At 41.9% G+C, this 18,874-nt stretch overlaps 1 protein-coding gene across 1 annotated transcript; it reads left to right on the forward strand.

Annotated features, from left to right (window-relative positions):
* The first annotated feature begins 1,048 nt into the window (after positions 1-1,048).
* On the forward strand, positions 1,049-18,625 carry cd34 (CD34 molecule). Its single transcript, XM_056423787.1, has 8 exons — positions 1,049-1,277; positions 12,485-12,547; positions 12,702-12,928; positions 13,180-13,257; positions 15,683-15,794; positions 15,956-16,008; positions 16,151-16,297; positions 18,380-18,625. Exons 1-8 carry the CDS (start codon positions 1,196-1,198, stop codon positions 18,569-18,571), a joined length of 954 nt encoding a protein of 317 aa, XP_056279762.1. The 5' UTR covers positions 1,049-1,195; the 3' UTR covers positions 18,572-18,625.
* Positions 18,626-18,874: the final 249 nt, after the last annotated feature.

Below are 18,874 nucleotides of genomic sequence, written 5' to 3' on the forward strand. Positions count from 1 at the left end.
AAATTCTAAAATGTTAAATGTTGCAACAATCCTCATTTTTAATTTTATTCATTTTAAATGGGATTTTAAGGCCCCCTTAATAACAAACTGCCAAGTACCTGGTCTGAAACATGCAGGGTGACTAGCAGGAGGGCCTGTTTGCCAGACAAGGGCCTGATCTTGGCTTGATTCAACCCCCATATGGTTGCATTGTTTGACAAGCGAGTCTCCAGGCAGTCCTCAAAAGCCCAATGCAGTGCTTCCAGATGTGGCCTGCCTGAATTCACTGCAACAGCCCATCTCTGTGTTAACATGAATGCTGATCACACCCCTATAACACAGCGCACATTGGTACACCAGTATGTCACTTTCTGCCGATATAGTGTAATTAATGAGTTAACGATGTCCGAGCGTGTGTGTTGCAGCATTCTTAAAAAGCATGTGCACTGTACATGTAAGTGTGCATGTGTGTACTTGTGCGGTTCAATAGATGACTCATTCAACTGTTAGTCATTTGTCCTGGGACGCACAAAAAAATGGGGCCAGGCGTTCTGTGTGACGCCATGTGCTTTTACAGGCCTCTCAGTAATGTACACAACATGTAGGCGGCAGAAGGAGCGCTTCCTGTTTACCAGGTGCATCTTCAAAAAAAGAGAATAAGTACACGTGTTGAGCCAGTGTACTTTCTTTTCCTTTGGCCAACCAGTGGAAGCAGCCTGTGTTTGTACCACGTCTCCTACCTAAAGCAGCACCTGAAGCTTTCCTGAAGTCCAACCACAGCCCCCGCAATGCAAGAAAAACAGTAACACCACGAGCAGGCATTTCCCCAACATTTTTGACCAGGAAACAAAACTGCAGTGAAGATAAAGCTCAACAGCATGTCACCCACTAACATCTGGTTCTGGTGCTTGCTGTACTTGTGGTGCATGTGCGCACACACACACACCCACACAGCGACATGGGAGGATGTAGGTACGGTTGCATTGGGGGGAATGGGTTAGGAGCAGGCGGTTAGAAAAAGGGGTGTGGAAAGAGCAGAAAGAGAGGGGCCATATAAAGAGCAACAGAACACAAGCCAGGCTTTATCCTGCCTGACTGTCCCGCTCACTTAGACCTCACAGGAAACTCCCGACTCCCCCGGCCCTCACACACTCATTCATTACCACTCACCACACTTTTTACTCACACATACTCCCACCGGCTGACCAGAGAGAGGATGGCTGCGTCCATGTGGAGGATGAATGGCCCCTGGAGAAGGATGGCTGGAGTTCTGTTGCTCTGCGCTCTGATGCTTAGCAGTGAGTACTCTAATAATTGTTGATTATAGCAGCTCCAATATTCCCAGTCCTGTCTTGTGTTATTTGTAAATATACATTTGTTGCTGTTCTTTTGTGAGTCTCTAAAGTTCAGTTTCACGTCATACAGTATACGTGTGCATCCACAGTGGCTTTTTACACGCTGCTTAAGGGGTTTGCTTTGATGTGTTCTGCCATGAGGTTGCACGCAGATGCAAAGAGGCATGGTTAGCGACGGGGTGGCTGCAGACACAAAGGGTCTGCTCAGGAATGGAAAGTTGCGATTGAGAATAATTGTGCTTTACATCCTGCGGTGTATCTGGGTGGAGTTGTTGACAAATGTGTGAAGGGATTACAACCAAGCACACAACACAGCATACCAAAATTAGTTATGATACTTTTAATGTTGAAATAGAATTAGTTTGGACTCATCTGTTGCATGTGCTCGAGTGTGTGTGTCTTTGCCCGCAATCATGTGTGGATGCGCTTCAGTCCACTTCAAATCAGGCTGAGGCCCGGAGCTAATTGGAGGGTGATGTATGGCTTGGATGGTGTTGCTCCCTTGATGGTTGTCATGCAGGACTAGTTCTAGTTCAGCCCAATGTAACGGCTTCTGCAGAGCCATCAGGACCCATCTATGAGCACAGGGGTGGGGTATGTTTGGGGTCACCTTGGGTAGAGAAGTGTTCTAGAAGGATGAAAATAATTAAGGGTTTACTTTAGCGGGGAAGAAATTCAGAGATGGCGGAACATGCTTGTATATTTCACAATAAAAAGGAACACTACATACTGTCTGCTTCAGCAGCTGAACAGATGGTAATTAGATTTACATGGAAATCTAATTAATCTGAGCACACCCTGCCGAAAAATTAAAGCTATACATGGAAAATATCTTGAGACGCAACTAATAATCAAGCGTGTATTTTTTTGTTCATTGCTGTTGATGATATTCTGCTATCTTATTATCTCCATAGTTAGGTTTTTGTTTTTAGTGAACGTGGTCCGGCCCGTTCCGTCATTCTGTCGATCGTCCGCATTCTTGTGTGGCCAAGTCACAAGAGACAATCGTCTCGATGTGACTGCAGTGGTACATGCATCATTATTCATTCAAAGACACAAACCATTTAAATGTTTCATGCTCCATTATGGCTGTCTTGATGTGCACAAAGAAGGCTCTCTGTCAAGTCACTCCATCCTGACACATGCGGAGGCGCTCCACTGCACAGCTGTGTCGGGAGGTTTAATCATTACCACATCAGATTTGGTGGCAGTGATGTCATTAGCCCCAGAAGAAGGAATGAGTGTGGCAGTTGATCTCAGGTCAGATTTAACCATGCTTTCTAGTATTTCTGCAAAACAGAGAAGAGTCTGACCGTTAGCTTTTCTCTCGTTTTGCATTTGAAAACCATGGAAAACAGCAAACTCATTTCACAAAGTTCTTCGTGTCCAGTCATCGAGCAATGTCATGTGTATGGACTCAGGGGAAAGTACTTTTTCAAAGACATTGTGGATATATACATACTGTAGGCTGCAGCTTACCAGAAACTCAGTTAATAACTTGCATCAAGCAAACCTTTTGGTTTAGAAGTGAAGGTTAGACACACAGATTCAGGTAATCTGAGATGCAAGAGAGACGGGATGAGAGCCTTTGATGCACTTGATTAGTGAGTGTGTTTGATTTTGTTAACATCCTATGTCATGTATGACCTCATCCTGAATCTCCAGCAAACAGATTTAGTTTATGCTCCCACTTCCCACGGCTGTCATTCAGTAGTTATGCAGGCGTGGATATATGTAGCGCAGAAATGGGCATGAACTGTGATGTCGAATGATGTCATTCATCACCTCTTGGAGTATGTTTGAAGCTGTCACTCTCTCAAGATTTCGGGGGAAAACCCACGCTGTTAATCTGCTCTGGAGGAAGGGAAAAACATAGTGTCTTCCTCGGTTCATGTTGCCATCGACAATGACCGTGTCTGTTTTAAAGTCGGGCCTCAGGCCAAGATGAATGGGTTTGTCTGTACGCGTCCGTCTGTGCTTAAGCCATTATTGCTCAGAAGATAAGTTTTGTGCAACACACACACATAAAGTGGCCTTCACTGAGACACGTTGATTCAAGATGGCATGAACTGAACTGATTGACAACAAAGGAAGAAGAGGCACAATAACGCACAGGGCTGCTGGATTCTGAGAGAATGTAACAAAGAAAATGTCCTGATTAAAACCTTGAAAAAGACAGCACATTCTTTACACATTCGAGAGTCGAAAAATCACCGGCCATATCTGTCTGCTCAGAAATGCTCACGACTTGTTTCTTAAACAGCGGCTTTCGCCCTGCCAACGTAAACATGGGCAGAATATTGCCACTCTCTTTCTCATGGCTCTTGGCTATTGACGAGCATTCCAAGTGGCGGTGGTGAAAATGTGTTCACGTCATCTGCTGGTGGGTGTGGGTCTCTTTATATAAGCTTTGGCAGATAGTGGTCTTATGTCAGGCTAGGGTGTGTGTCCACTTGGGCCCAAAGTTATGGCTTACGTGAGCTTGCAGCGTAATTAAACCTGGAGCCTGTGTTCTGTCAAACTGCCAATTTGCTTCAGTGATTTCTACATGTGAGAGCGCCAGGCTACAGCTGAATCCATTAAAATAGTCTGACAAACACTGCCTGTCATCGTTGTCCGCTCCGTTACCTCGTCTGTTAGCTCTCATCAGACAATCACCATAACAAGGCGAGGGGAGGACATTGTATTTTGATGTATTTTCTCTCTCTGAATTATCTTCATTTAAAGCTTGTGCTTGTCCAAAGAAAACATATTAACAATAAGAAAAAACGAAAACCCTGTCGCCACGAACAAATGACCATCCAGAAAAAGGACTTGACTTTGAGAAGTAGATCATCAAGCAACATGATTCACTTAGTGAAACAATTTTAATGAAAAGCAGATGCTGTGTTAGCATTCAAATCGTCCTATTCCAATTACTGCTGTTCTGGTGAGCTTATTGTTCCTTGTTCCCCTGGCACCCTGCTGCAATTTTACAGCTGTTGGTTTTTACCAGCATTAAGGGGGGGAGGGAGGGGGTAGGGAGGGGGGAGGATGGGGGGCCTCTTCCCCTCTCCCCTTCTCCTCCTTTTTCTCCTTCATTTTCGGACCAGAAAATTGGCAGGACAAGGCAAAGAAATACAAGATATAACTGATCAGATCAAAAAACGCCCATATGTGCACAGCTTGTAGGCAGCAGATGAGCAAGCCCAAAGATTAGTGTGTGAATTCCAAAACAAGAAACCTGTGAGCACTCTCTGCTTCTTGTGTCATCCCTGCTTTTTCACGCCGGCTTAAAACTTCAGCAAACTGCTCAGTGATCCTCCTCCCATCGACCCAACGTTCACGGTCATGCCAAACACCGACATAAAGCTATGTTGTAGCAGTCTGTTATTCTTTTAAGCGGTTATCAAATCACAACAAAGACCAAAGTTAATTGTCATGTTAAATCTTGATTTAAATAAATAAAGCTGCTTCAGTTTGTCTTAACCGCTGCTCCATTGGTACTGTGTGGTATAATCCTACTGTAGCAAAGACATGATGTCTCTTACTAGCCTCATTCCGCAGGGCAGCTCATGCCTTTGCCAAAGCAGGATTCATAATTTAGCGGACTGTGCGCCTACGCAACTCTCAACAGAGATGAGAAGAAAGATGGCTTATTACTTCAATCGTCAGATCTGGGGGAAAAAACAATGTTTTAATTCTTTTTTATTGGGCAAATGATTTTTCCTGATTTACTAGCCTGACGTGGCATTTTACTCACCTCGGGCAAGCTTTTAATCCTTATTGTTTCTTGTGCCCAAGTGTATGTTGGATAACCAATCAGGGCTGTATTTATGAAGGGATATACTGTTAACCTCTGAGGGGGAAAAAAAGCATTTAATGAGCCTTGGCTAGGGCCTTTTGACTGCCGGAAAATGCTGCTCATAATTGATGTTCAGTAAAAGGTATGTTGTTTAAGTGTATACCTCCTAATTGAAAACACAAGGCCGTGCACTTTTGCTGAATGTACTGAGTTTGGACCATTCATTTGTTCTGTATGTGTATAAATAGTGTGTTTCTGTGCACATTTTTGTTTTCTTAAAACAGAACTGCAGAGTTTAGCTCCATCTGGAAGGCGATCACATTCGTGCTATTATTTCTCAATCTTCCTCTCCCGCTTTGGCCCCATAGCCTCAATCCTATCGAAGCCAGATTGTTCAGGGCCATAGGTTTCGATATCTTTTTACAACCCCTCCCACACACACTCATGTAAAAACAGCAGCTGGCATCGGTCCATGGACATCTGCTCTCGCAGCCCAGTGCTGGTTCTGACACAGTGTAGAGAGCAGCTGATGTTTCCAGTTCCTAATCCACGAACAAAAAATGGAAGGACTGTTTTTGAAACTGGTTTTAAGTTTCACTGCGCCCCTGAAACTATTTTAGAGAGTAAGTTAGAGGTGGAATCAAAACAATAGAGAGTAGCTGCTATCAATCACAATATAACTTTTTCATTCTTTGCTTTCGTCCCTTCTTAGGGATTCCTCAGCCTTTGGTTTTACAAACCGTGAAGGAAAGGCAAATGTGGAAGTTAGAGTAGCATTTTCAGTAAATTATCACATCAAACCACTATAACGCAGAGGACATCCTGTGTGTGTGTGTGTGTGTGTGTGTGTGTGTGTGTGTGTGTGTGTGTGTGTGTGTGTGTGTAACCCCACTCCAGTGCTGTGTGTCTGAATTGCAGAGTGTTATCTGTAACCCCCAGCATGTTCACCTCTGCAGTTCCGAGAGGTCACTGCACGCCGTGTGCTGGGACAGCCACATCCTGTCCTAAGATGTGCATGGATAACATTCCCAACCTGTTGTTAATTCCTTTACATTTTTTCCCCCAAACTAACTTGTATTTTGTTTAAAAACACCAGGGGCTTCGGCAGGGCAGAAAAGTCAACTTTTGCCATCCGTCTGAGCGGAAACGAAAATAGTTCTCACGTTCGGGGGCACGAACCGTGAATTCCTGCGTTATTTTTTCTTTTGGATTGTCACTGTAGAAAGTAGTAGTAAACTGGACTTTGTGTGGTTTCCATGGCTACAATTAGTGGTCTATGTTTTTATTTTTTTGCACAGGCTGAGGAGTTGGAAACTGTGTTATGGTGTGCTGTGAGACCACGTTATTACCTGAAGGGTAATGTTACCATGATTGCAGGAACTGTAGTTGTGAGTTGGCCAACAAAGTATCGTGGCTCATCTATTGCTAAACTTTTCTCTTTCTTCTTCATTGTTGTTTTATTTCAAAGGGCAAGTATGTAGCATTTTGGAGGTTCAATTTGCGGAAATTAATAAATACTATGTTTTAATTGGCAGTCTTGGGAAGGAAGGAGTGGCATGAGTCCTAGAACTTGGCCCCTTGAAGACAAATCCTAGACACATGTACACAGGTTTCTGGATATTTCATTTCCTAAACAATTCATTGAAGATTAACCAATAATACAAATAATTAGTTTGGCTCATTCCCTCCATCTTAGGTGCTTTTCTTGCATGTCTGAGTCTGTCTGTGTCTGTGAGAATTAAGCTGAACTAACTTTTGTCCTAGAAAGGACTGAAAAGAAAGGAGTGAGGGTAGATGATAGGCTCTTTTGTGGACATCTGGATACAGTGGTCATGGATAAGGAAAGGAGAGGAGCGTGTGGTATATAGTGACAGCCAAGGTGTGGTCTCTGTGGTCTGGGTGGAGCTCAAATGCAAGATTTAGAGCTGAAGCTTTCCCCCTACTTCCCCATGATGTCAGACGCTTCACAGCTCGCTGACAGTCCAGGGAGGGAAAGAGCTCCCTCATGGGGACCGACTGCAGCTGCTGTCCCCTGCTCATACACCGACTGCATCCGTTTAAACAGGTGTGACTATGTTTGTTTCTGCTGCTGTTCCTCTGCTCGTCCCCACCCTAAATCTGAGCCCCGAAATGACAGGAAGTAACAAATGGCAGTCAATGAGAGAATGAAAAAGGCTGTCAAATAAGTGATTCAGGCACATGGTGAGTGACTGAGTATTGGACCAGCTTGCACTATTTAAAATGTACTAACCCTCATTCTAAAGTGCACATACGCACACAATCTGTGTGGCTACAGCTGCTTGTAACTGAAACAAGGGTGATAAAGGCAGACAGAGCATTTTGTGCAGTTAACAATCTCATGCAGCGGGCTGATGCCTCTGTTCTATCTGAGGGTGAGCTAACGTTAGCTTCTTACTACTGACGAATAATCATTCAATTGGTTTTAATTTGTGAATTGTATATTGTTGACCAAAATGTGTAAGTACAGTAGACGTGTGTTTGCAACAGAGCATATTTTCTGCAACAATCCAAAAGCCAATGGAAAACTCCACATACACACACAACCACAGGCGAGCACGCACACATACTTTGCTGTAGACTTGTGTACATTGTGGATATATGATGTTTGTTTTAAATGTTGCTTTTGTGTTGCATAACACGCTTTACAGACAATGTTTTTTGCGGAATACACTTCCAGCCGTTTTTAATTTTTGGTTTATCCTCTTTTTTGGAATGTTTTGCTTTTCAAGGGAACTGTTGCAACGCTAACATCCAAGGCCAGCAGACAAAAATACATCATTCTTGCACCACTCTGTAGAATTTTTCCCCACGGGCACCCTGACCTCTTAGCGTTGGAACACAATGGCAACATTGTAGTAATAATATCTAGAACAGTTTTCACCGCTCTGGTAGCTTTCTGACAATAGAGTGCTGCACGGATGCCTCGGTTTGTTGACCAAACTCAGAAGTTAACGTGGCACTGCTTCCCATCGAATTGGATTTTAGATTATTGCAAGTAGGGGGGAAAAAAATGATTGGCAAACAAACGTTTATGATACTTACATGTTTTGTTCAGCTAAATACTCACAATTACTACACCATGTTTGTGATTAGGCTATAAATGAACTACACTTTTGGTCACATGAGCGCGAGTATACATAATGAGGCTGTAAAAGCAAACTTGGCATAATGACGTTTAGGAATTTCATTTAACGAGGGGCATTTATTGACATATATTCAGTATCATAGAACACTACTTTAAAATATCTTTAGCTTGTGTTAACCACAGACCTTAGTTTAGGCATCTATCCAAAAATCCATCAACTTTGAGGCAAAGAATCCGAAAGTTTTCCAATAATTTCCAGATCTTAGGACTCAATCAGACAGCACTCTATTCATTCTGTGGCAGCACATTGGCCAAACACTATACTGAATGTAAAGCTTTTGATCATATCTTCGATCACGATTCATGACACTGATGAGGAGAAGAGAGGCCAAGAAACTGACAGGGAAGACATATTAGAGGAAGCCATTAATGTATTCACAGAATATGATGTAGACCAGTGGTCACCAACCTTTTTGAGCCCAAGATCCCTGACCTCCGCCTTCATGACCGGCAAGATCTACCTTTGAGGCGTTGAGAGAAAACGACTGTCCAGACTGGACTTACAACTTTTTATTTGGCCTAATTGTCATTTTGGTCCAGCGTTCAAATTGATGAGACCAGGTACACAGAATTTAAGTGTAATATAACAAGTAAGATATTTGTTAACCGCACACAATATGAACAAGAAAAAACACATTTGCAATGAGCAGCTGGATGAACTACCAATATAAATGTTGTATTTATTTACATTACGACACTGACAACATGATCAGTCAGTGCAACTCATGTAAGTTCAGCTCTCATCACAATGCCATCAAGTCATGTGACTCCAGTCAGTGTGATGGCTGTGACTGAACTCTGTCTGTGAGCTTGGAGTTAGTTCATAAGCACAGACAGACAGTCTGAGGCAGTCTGTCAGCTGTCTGTCAGTAATCCAGCTCCTGGTCTTTGATTTGGTGATTTTCTCAACTCCACTGACAAGTTTCTCGGGGCAAAATTGGTATTCATGAAAGTTTTCTCATCTGGGATTGGTTCTGAACTCAGACCGTTGGTGATTACGTTCACATCAGCTCTACAGACATCCTCAGATTCAAATCATTTTCATAATAATAAATATGAGAATCACCATTTGTGACTCCTGCATCTGTCCCTTTTCAAATAAGAGAATAAATGCAATTGCAATCACTTTCAAGTAAACCAGATTGCTCTATCAGACAAGAAAAAAAAGCTCAATGTGGAGTTTTTGTTTTGAAGGACAACAGCAGAAAAGCCCAACTCACGGAGGTAAGACCTGGCAAGTCGCCAAGAATCTCGGCTGTCGCGCATGCGCAGGCGTAACCTGTTAATGCCGTAACATAAACATGTACACGAAGGTACAGGCATTTCAACATTTATTTATTGATGACTTAGTTTCATGTCGGTGTACTTTGAGCTTGTGTAATATGTGAAGTTATCAATAAAGGTCTTTCTGCATTTCCCCTGCGCCCCACCTGTAGAGGTCCGTTCCCCTCTTTCAGGAGCACAGCTGACAACACGGCTGTGTAAGCGAACCCGTTTTCAGGCGTTCATGAATCAGGCGGAGATCTTTTCTGACCTCAATCTTTCAGTCAGAAAGAAAACATTTCAGAAGACACCTCAGAAAATGTTCGAAAACAAGGAACAATGTGTTTCTGAATTTATTTTCATTTTATTTTGGAGATCGACAGGGAACGTCTCCGAGATCGACCGGTCGATCGCGATCGACGGGTTGGCGACCACTGATGTAGACCAATAGACAACCAATGCCTACGTCCTTTCTTTGCTAATAAAAAACAATGAGCCTTATAGGCTATACAATAGCAAATACGTATAATGTTCACATAAGAATGTAAGTCATAATATATGGATTTATACTCAGCTTTTTTGGACTGCAAAAACACAGAATTGTAAACGTGAAACAAACATAATAGGAGGATCACCATGCTAATATCAGACACCTCCACCCCCTCCACAGAAGGCTATGCACTACTTTCTCCAGCTGTGTGATTGTAGATGTGTGTCCATGAACTTATGAGGGTGTGTCTGTAAGTGTTGAAGGGGGAGTTGGATGGGCTTTTTCCCCAGTGAGGAGGAGGGTGGAAAGGAGGTTGTCTGGCGTAGCTTTCAAAACAACTTCATTATATGAATTGATGATGAAACACAGTCTCCCCTTTCACCTTATCATCTCTCTTCACTACTCTCCCCTGAGTCCTCGATGATCTGAATGCCGTGGAAATATATTGTCCACCACCTGACACAGAGCCAAACCCTGGAACACTCCCATCTTCCCTCTTTCCATCGCTGTCCCTCGTGTCTGCATCAGTCCAACCACAGCGTTGAGTTCTACAGAATGCTTCTATGTGTTTGTTTCTATCTCAGCCTTGTATCTATGATTTATTTTTAGAGTGGACTATATCCTGGAATTCAAGCTGCACGAGATAATGTTCAAAGACGGGTTTGTTAAATCCGTAATCAACAGAGTGCACGTGATACAAAGTCTCTTAGTGAGGTCCAGGAGCTTCCCCACCCCACTCTTTGAATTTTCTTTCAATGGTGCCATTTATGCATGACATACCATGAATATACATTGATGCATAATGTTATAAGTACACATTTATGCATGATGGAAGTAAAACATCTTATCATCATTCCCATTTCTCTTCTTACTGAACAAAAAACAAAAACGAAAATTCACAGGAACCTCATGGTAAATACATAAAATATTACATTTCTCAATATATAATCTATGACAGTAATTTTGGAAATTCTTGCAAATATTACAAGGGATTAGGCTTGCGATATGTATGCACCTGATATCTAATATCGAATGTCACTAAGTTTAAGAGCTGCTTATGTTCCCTTGTATGAAGTACATTGGGTCACCTTACAGACCAGCATCTCATTCGCTGCAACACATTCCAGCAGCATGTCAACAATAACGATTGGTGCTGTTGTACATTTTCATAAATGGAGCCAAAAACTTGCCATGGGCTCTGTGTGCTGACATTTGTCAGCAGGCATGTTGCTGTAACCACTTGAAGCATCCACCATATAACATTTGTTCGTGATACATCTGGATTTTGTGCTGCCTTATAACCGCAGTTGATTTGTCCAACCGCAAGCAAAGAAGAATGCTGCATTTGAACTGCCACTCTCTTTGACCTATGATTTAGTTATTTGCATTTAGCGTGGCTACACACCAAGTCAAAGACTGGAACACCCAGACTGAAAGCTTCAAGGAGGACAGCTGTGGCAGGAAATCCACTTGATGTAGCCCAGTAGTGAAGATCAGAACCGAGCCCAGCGGTTACACAGTCTGCAGCCTTGGCCTTATGCTCTCTCAGCCCATTAAAAACACTCTGGACAGACACCAAGGTTGTGTCTATGGAGTAGGAGTGCTATGTATGTTTCACTGTGTTTGTGTTGAGACTGGAGGTCCGAAGGCTTTCATGTTGATGTTGCGCGGCCCGGCAGTGATATTTCTCACCCAGCTGTCTGATGTGCTTCTGTCAACAATTGTGGAGTGCAACTGAACATTGTTTCATCATGTGACCGTTTAAAGGGAGTAGATTGGTGCATGTGTGTCTGTGCAAGTGCATCATACGCATGTATGCGCATTATGTGTGATGAATCACTTCATGTAATGTGTAATTACAAGAAAACCATTTAATACAATGATTTATACTTTCTAAGAAACTGGAGGGGAAACTTTACATAATGTAGATGACTGTTGACGGGTACTTTAAAGGAGAGGATTTGAAGTTATTTGTTCAATGTATTTTTCAGGATATTTCTGTGTTCTAATAGTAATTCAACCTAGGAAAATCATTCATTAAATTACCCTGAAAACCTTCACATGAACTTTGGAAAAAGCTTTAATACTTTCTTTAACCTTCTTATGTCAGAAAGGTTTAGCACCACCCAACCTAATCCCAAGGTTATTAAAGAAACAAGATGTCTCCCAGAAGATGGATCTGTCGTCAGGAGGTCATGACCTTCTGACGTTTATTTGCAAAGGATGCAGAGAGAGAAAATGTGTCCACATGTGACTACAAATTAGTTAGAGCCTCTCAGAACACATGCCGGATTAGTTTGGCGTCTTTGAGTTGGGCACAAGGTTTGGTTCCTCAGGCCAAGCTAACATTCCTGTGGGCACCACAGAGCATCGATTCATGAAGGGAACGTCTAAGTATTTACGTTGCTGTCTCTCTCTGTTTGTGTCTTGCTCTCCCTTCCTCACAGATGAGGTGATGTGTCAAGAAAATCCGGCAACAGATGCACCTGATCTGGCTGTAGACACTGACAGTAGGTTGATAAACTTGCAACGATCCTTGAAATTTGAGAAGTTGTTCCAGAGTTCAGATTTAGTCCCGTGATGTTGCTTGATGACACGTGTGTCCTTGAAACATCCAGCATGAGCCTGTGTATAACAACATTGTCCTTGGATTCTGTTCTTTAGTGGCAAATGACACTATCGATGTAGGGGCTACTCCAACTGTCGCTCTCGGGGAAGAATCTTCTGCTTCTGCTGCCCCTCAAAATAGCACATTCCTAGCAACCATTGTAAGTATTGCACTTGGTAACGGCCAGGATGAAGACACCTCGGGCACCACAGGCACCACTGCTGCCCCCATTGTCGAAGTCAACATGGTCCCAGATGGCGCCCACATTGTTAGAACAGTGGTGGTGAGTACTTGTTCGTACCATGTTCAAACGTTTTGACTTTTCAACATCTCAAGTTAACTATAGGCATAAGCAAAAGAGCACACAACTCAAAGTTAGAATAATTTTGTTTGACATTTTAACAGATATTTCTGATCTTCTGTTTTGAAGGAAGATGCGATTATAATAGATGACTGGTGTTGTGGTTGCGACCATATGTGTGCCGTGTTCTCTTGACCTTGTGTGGCTCTCTGACCAACTCACTCTCTCCACAGCCCGATGTGGTGTGTGTTGGAAAGGAGGACGTCCCAGAGAATAATGCTGTCAAGGCTGCGTTGGCAACAGATGATTGTGTGAGTATGAGTTTACGTCTTTTGTCTCAAACAATGTGACTGTAAAATAATATTCCCATCAGCACCAAAGCTACATCCTATCACCACCTTTATGCCCTCCTCTCCTCCCTGCCAAAAACAGACAGAATCAAACTACCAACAGCTGAGATTTTGGCATGCGACATTTAGGAGATTAGGACCACAGTGAAACGAGAGGAGAGAGCTGAGCATGTTTACCTTCCAGTGACACAAGCCTTTTACCAAAACCTCATCTGGCCCCCTTCACAAGGGGTCCACAGGAAGTAGCTTAATCCACTTAGAGGAAGAAGATGACTGTGTTTTAAAGAGTTACAGTTCAAAATATGGCCCTGATAATGGTGGATCTTTTCGCAGACATTCCTCAGTCGTCGTAAATCTTAAGTCTGTTCCTGGCGGAATACTACTGGGAACAAAGGAGGAATAGCAAGGGTGTGGCTTTTAGTTTTTCATATTACTGAAAGCCTTCACATAGAGGTACTTTTTTTAGTTTTTTTCACATCAGGGCACATCATCTGTTTTCTTGCCTGATGTATAAAAAAACGTTAGCAAATATTTAGAGTCTTTTTAGTATAGTGTTTAGCAGTGTTTACCATTCACTGCTAACTCCTTTTTTTTCTATATGAGATTAATTCACACGTCAATATATTTTTTTAGAACTCTTGTTTTGGTCATGAGTAGTTTCACACAGAACGCACATATTAATATCTAGTAATGAAAAAGTGTTTTTTTTAATGGAACAGGGATGTTTTTTTCTCTTTCAAAGCTCAATTATAGGCATCAAGTCCTTCACATCAAATGTTCACTTCCCCTCTCAATAATAGTGTCGCCCAGGGGAGCGAACCATCGACTGTGAATAAAAAGTATAGTCATCGTGAAGTCCCCCATTGGTTTGTTTACTGCCGTTATGAAGCCTAGGACATACACTGCATAACTGTTTATCAGAGAGAACTAAAATGTCAGCATTTTGCTTAAAGGAAGTTCAATGAAATAGAAATAGCTCAATGAATGATGTGTATTCATATTTTATTCCTGAAAAATGAGTTAGCACACATCTATTTGAAGTGTTGCAACTTTTGCCAATTTGCATCACTGCCGGTAGAGTTTGGATGCGAATGATTGGATTTAGCATTTTTCTTTATTTGTGACGCCCCAGGTATATAAAGGCCTTCATTTTGTGCTTTGATAATTCCTCAAAGCACATGAAACACATGATGTTCAAATAAAAGTTTTGTATTGTTACAATGTACAATATGTCACTCCAGACCTGAAACTAAACATGGACTAAAGTGCCAGAAGCCTTAGCCAGCTGAGGATTAGTTCACAATTCATGTAGGGAGTAAAACAAGGTTATTCTCTTCAGGCAGAAGTGGGTAAATGGCATGATAAAGGAACAGCATGTATTTGTTAAAGACATTTAATAAAGCAGCAATGCTTTGAAGTAGTGGGAAATGAGAGAGGTCTTTTTCCAACCTCTGTCAATCTCAAAGTCAAAACTCGCAAGTAAAGATAATGTTTAATACAACAACATAAAAACATTAATATCCTTCTAAACATTAATTCAGTGTCCAATGAAATCTCTGGTTTTATTCAAATGCAAACCGATTGTAATTGGAGGAAGCCATGTTGGTTCAAGCGAAGCCAGGAATTAGACGGATTCCTGAGCAACATGTGATGGGTCACAAGTGACCAACACACATGGAGAAGAGAGGAGGTTCCATTCCATAATACTGAAGTTCAACCCGTTTCCTTCCTGCCTCAAAGATCTGGGTGTTTCAAGAGAGTCCAGCTGTGGGCCCACTCCCCACTGACTGAGGATTCAGGGTTTGCTCACAGTGTTCTTCTGGGAGTACTGAGAGCATGTCTGGTCACATTACAGAAAATGAAGAGTGTTCCCAAGTTGTGCAATGAAATGATGTCACAGTCCAGGGTTGAGGTGGGAAAAAGAAGGTGTGGTCAGCAAGTTTTCCATCCAACTGAGTCTTGTCTGCATTACTCACACAAAGGCCTATGTGCGCTGATAGTCAACGGGGAAATTCAGAAACACACAGTGGATTGTTGGCCCCAATGATCCCCCAAAAGAGATCCAATATCTGTACAGTGTAAGCTGTGCACTGAAAATGTGAAATGTGTTCAGGCATTCGCTAGTTTAAGATTAAGTTCATGCTTAATTTGACCCAATCAGAGAAATCTTGTTATTCACAATATAAACCCAGAGAAAAATGAACAGTTTTATTATTATATATTACCATGCGATGCACTTGGATAAGCTCAATTTCACAAAACTCATTGCAAAATATGTGTAGATTTTGCGTTAATCCTGTGATTTTGTTCACACAGCTACTGTGTTGTGAATTAGCACAAGCATGTATCGTACATTTACCTTTAACATATGTATATTCTCTTACAGCAAGTAACTAAAGACATTATTCAGCGGAATCCTGCAAGTTGGTGCCACAAAGAAAACTGTAATCTAAAAATCTTCCAAGATGGCAACACGGCGCTGGTGGCCAGTGATGATGGTGGGTATTGATTGCATCCATTGATATATAATAACTCGCAGATGCACAGTTTTTTTCATGTAATTCAATAATACATTATTGCCTTGATGTGTTGCAGAAAACACTACATAGCCCTGATTAATTAAGTACTGATTTATTTCTAATTTCCACTGCCCCTGCAGCTAACTTGGCTACTTTGGCTGACGCACTCAAGAGTGAACAACTGAAAGAAAAGGTAAGCGCACGAGACGCTAGCAGCTTGAATATGATGGTGTGGAGATAAAATGCTCCATCAACAGACCAATGATTTTATATGGTTTCAAATTCACACACATACTGCTTTTGACCACAACATGATGTCTTCAACTTGTTTGCAGCTGGGTGTGACAAAGACTGAAACCCCGCCTTCATCAAGTTCCTCTGTCTTTGTGGGAATCCTCGTCACTGGTCTGCTTGCTGCCCTTGCAATCCCTCTTGGTTACCTCAAATGCCAACGCAGGACTGACACCAAGGGAGTGAGGCTGGTGAGCACATTTTCTGTGAAGAATGGATCTACAATACCGAGCTCTGTGTATATGTTGCCACTTCCTGGTTGACGTGTTCCTTCTGGCTCTACAGGAGTTGCCTATCAGTGATGCATCATTCAGCCTCGAGCACAATTTTGCCTTTTCCACTGCAGACCATGCACACCGCTTGTTTGATCATGTTTGCAAATAATCAATTGGGTTAACCTTACATTGTAAATAACGACCTAATGCATGTCATATACACTACCGTTCAAAAGTTTGGGGTCACATAGAAATGTCTTTATTTTTCAAAGAAAAGCACTGTTTTTTCAATAAAGATAACATTAAATTAATCAAGAATATACACTATACATTGTTAATGTGGTAAATTAATATTCAAGGTGGAAGTGTCTGGTTTCTATTGAAATATCTCAAGAGGTGTAGAGGCCCATTTCCATCAACGATCACTCCAGTGTTCTAATGGTACATTGTGTTTGCTAATCACCTTAGAAGACTAATGTCTGATTAGAAAACCCTTGTGCAATTATGTTAGCACAGCTGAAAACAGTTATGCTGGTGATATAAGCTATAACTGGCCTTCCTTTTATAATGGTTTATTTAATATGACAGATTGATAAAAAAAAATGCAGTAAATGTGCCAGAGTTAGAGAGAGGCTATTTTTCATCTGTAGTCCCAGTGTTGCTGATGCTAAGAACAAACAACAAAAAAAAGAACATAAAATACAATCTACACATAAAGCAAAATAAAATAAGGAAATAATGTGTTATGGAACAAAATAAAAACAATAAGATGTCAGAGATACAACGAAAAAGTACTAAATAGACTAAACACTACATATACAAACAGGTGAATGAGAAGAAGAAGACACGAGAGTGGAGGCAAACCAGCAAGTCAAGAAGTCAAGACAGACAGACAGACAACAACAGACAGACAACAACTGACAGACAGAAAGAATGCAGATGGAGGAGAGGAGGTAGCAGTCTAGTGCTGACAGCTGGGTAAGCTATGTACCATTTCTTGTTTTCTTTTAAAAGAGTTTTAAAGGAATGATTGTATAGATAATACTGTAGATAGTGGAATGTGGTTCCAGCTCAACTGGGCTTGTACAGAAACTTGAAGCGTGATTCCCTGAGATCCTGAGACAATTCTCCTCGCTCCTCTCTTGCTCCTCTGATGAGCCGTTCGTGTGGTGTGTGTTTGAGGAAGAGAGGAGAGAGGGAGTATGATTTTGAGCTTGAAGTTTGTAGAACAAAATGAATACTTCAAATATTAATCATTATTTCTAACCTTGTCAATGTCTTGACTATATGTTCTATGAAATGTTCAATTCATTTGATAAATAAAAGTGAGTTTTCATGGAAGACACGAAATTGTCTGGGTGACCCCAAACTTTTGAACGGTAGTGTATATGTGTGTGTGTGTGTTCACCATGTCATTAATAGCTCAATGCATTTATTTTATTTTTAGGCGAGGTTCATGTTTTACTAATAAAAACAGCCCTCTTTCCTTCCTTGGGAATCAATTGCTGCCAATTTTCTAATTAGGGGATGTTGCTGGCCAACTATCACAAAGAATACGCAGAGAAAGAGTGTGTGTTATCCAAAGACCCACGCCCTGTTCTCAGAGCAGAGCTAACCTTTTACAGCAAGACATAGCTGTTTCTCTGTACCTCTCGCAATATCACATGATAGAGAGACCACATCAGAGGATGTGTTTGTGTGTGCTTACATAAAATAATGGAAGAGTGTGGGGTTAGTAGACGCATCTGTGTATATGTGTGTCTTTAAGCGCCTGATTATCAAATGAAATGCTTCAATTTGATACCCATTACAATATTTGATCCAAGGACCTATACAACACATCACAATAAAAAGCTTTTGTTCATTTTAATATACTGTAACAATACATGGGAATCTCTATGTTAGTGATGGCGACATTTATAAGGAAAAGAGGTGTCAGCTGCTCCACAGCCAGTTCACTTTCTCTGCATATGAGCAATATGTATTCTAACTCTTGTGTGTTGTTGACATTCTCTATCCATCCTTTTCATGATCAGTTCATTTGTGCTGTATTTGCAGGCAGAGGAGGCCCATCCAGTAGATCAGGAGAACCAGGGGAACACTCTTGTATCTGTGGCCCCCCTCATCCCCCCTCCGGAAACCCCGGCGAAACCCAGCATAAATGGAGAGTCCCCGGAGGCAGACAAGACCCAGCCTCCTCCTCCCACCAACGGCCACTCCACCACCAAGACAGCCGACACCGAGATGTGAAATGGTCTACAAATAATTGTAACCCAAGAATGACCCCGAAAAACACACAACAACCCCCACACACACACACAAACACACACAAACCCTTTCTGAATCCTTTCTTGCCCAACCACAGTGAGTCCACTTGAATGTGGACATCAGGGGCCAGAACAATTTCCTACATCAACGCTCCTCTTGTTACGGTCCCCTTGCCTCCCTCTCTTTTGGCGATGTGCCTCAATAAACATCAGGAAAACTAGTCTGACGATGATGACGGTGATGAATGAGGTTGATAATGACGAAAGCTCAGTCCCTGGGATGGTG

This window comes from Pseudoliparis swirei, chromosome 9 (genome assembly GCF_029220125.1).
Source record: "Pseudoliparis swirei isolate HS2019 ecotype Mariana Trench chromosome 9, NWPU_hadal_v1, whole genome shotgun sequence".
NCBI classification, from domain to species: Eukaryota; Metazoa; Chordata; class Actinopteri; order Perciformes; family Liparidae; genus Pseudoliparis; species Pseudoliparis swirei.

Excerpts from the sequence above, each read along its gene's own strand:
- cd34 (XM_056423787.1), top strand. The coding sequence starts at position 1,196 with ATGGCTGCGTCCATGTGGAGGATGAATGGCCCCTGGAGAAGGATGGCT. Across the intron at positions 15,795-15,955 it reads GCTGGTGGCCAGTGATGATG|CTAACTTGGCTACTTTGGCT; the intron begins GTGGGTATTGAT and ends CTGCCCCTGCAG. Across the intron at positions 16,298-18,379 it reads ACACCAAGGGAGTGAGGCTG|GCAGAGGAGGCCCATCCAGT; the intron begins GTGAGCACATTT and ends CTGTATTTGCAG.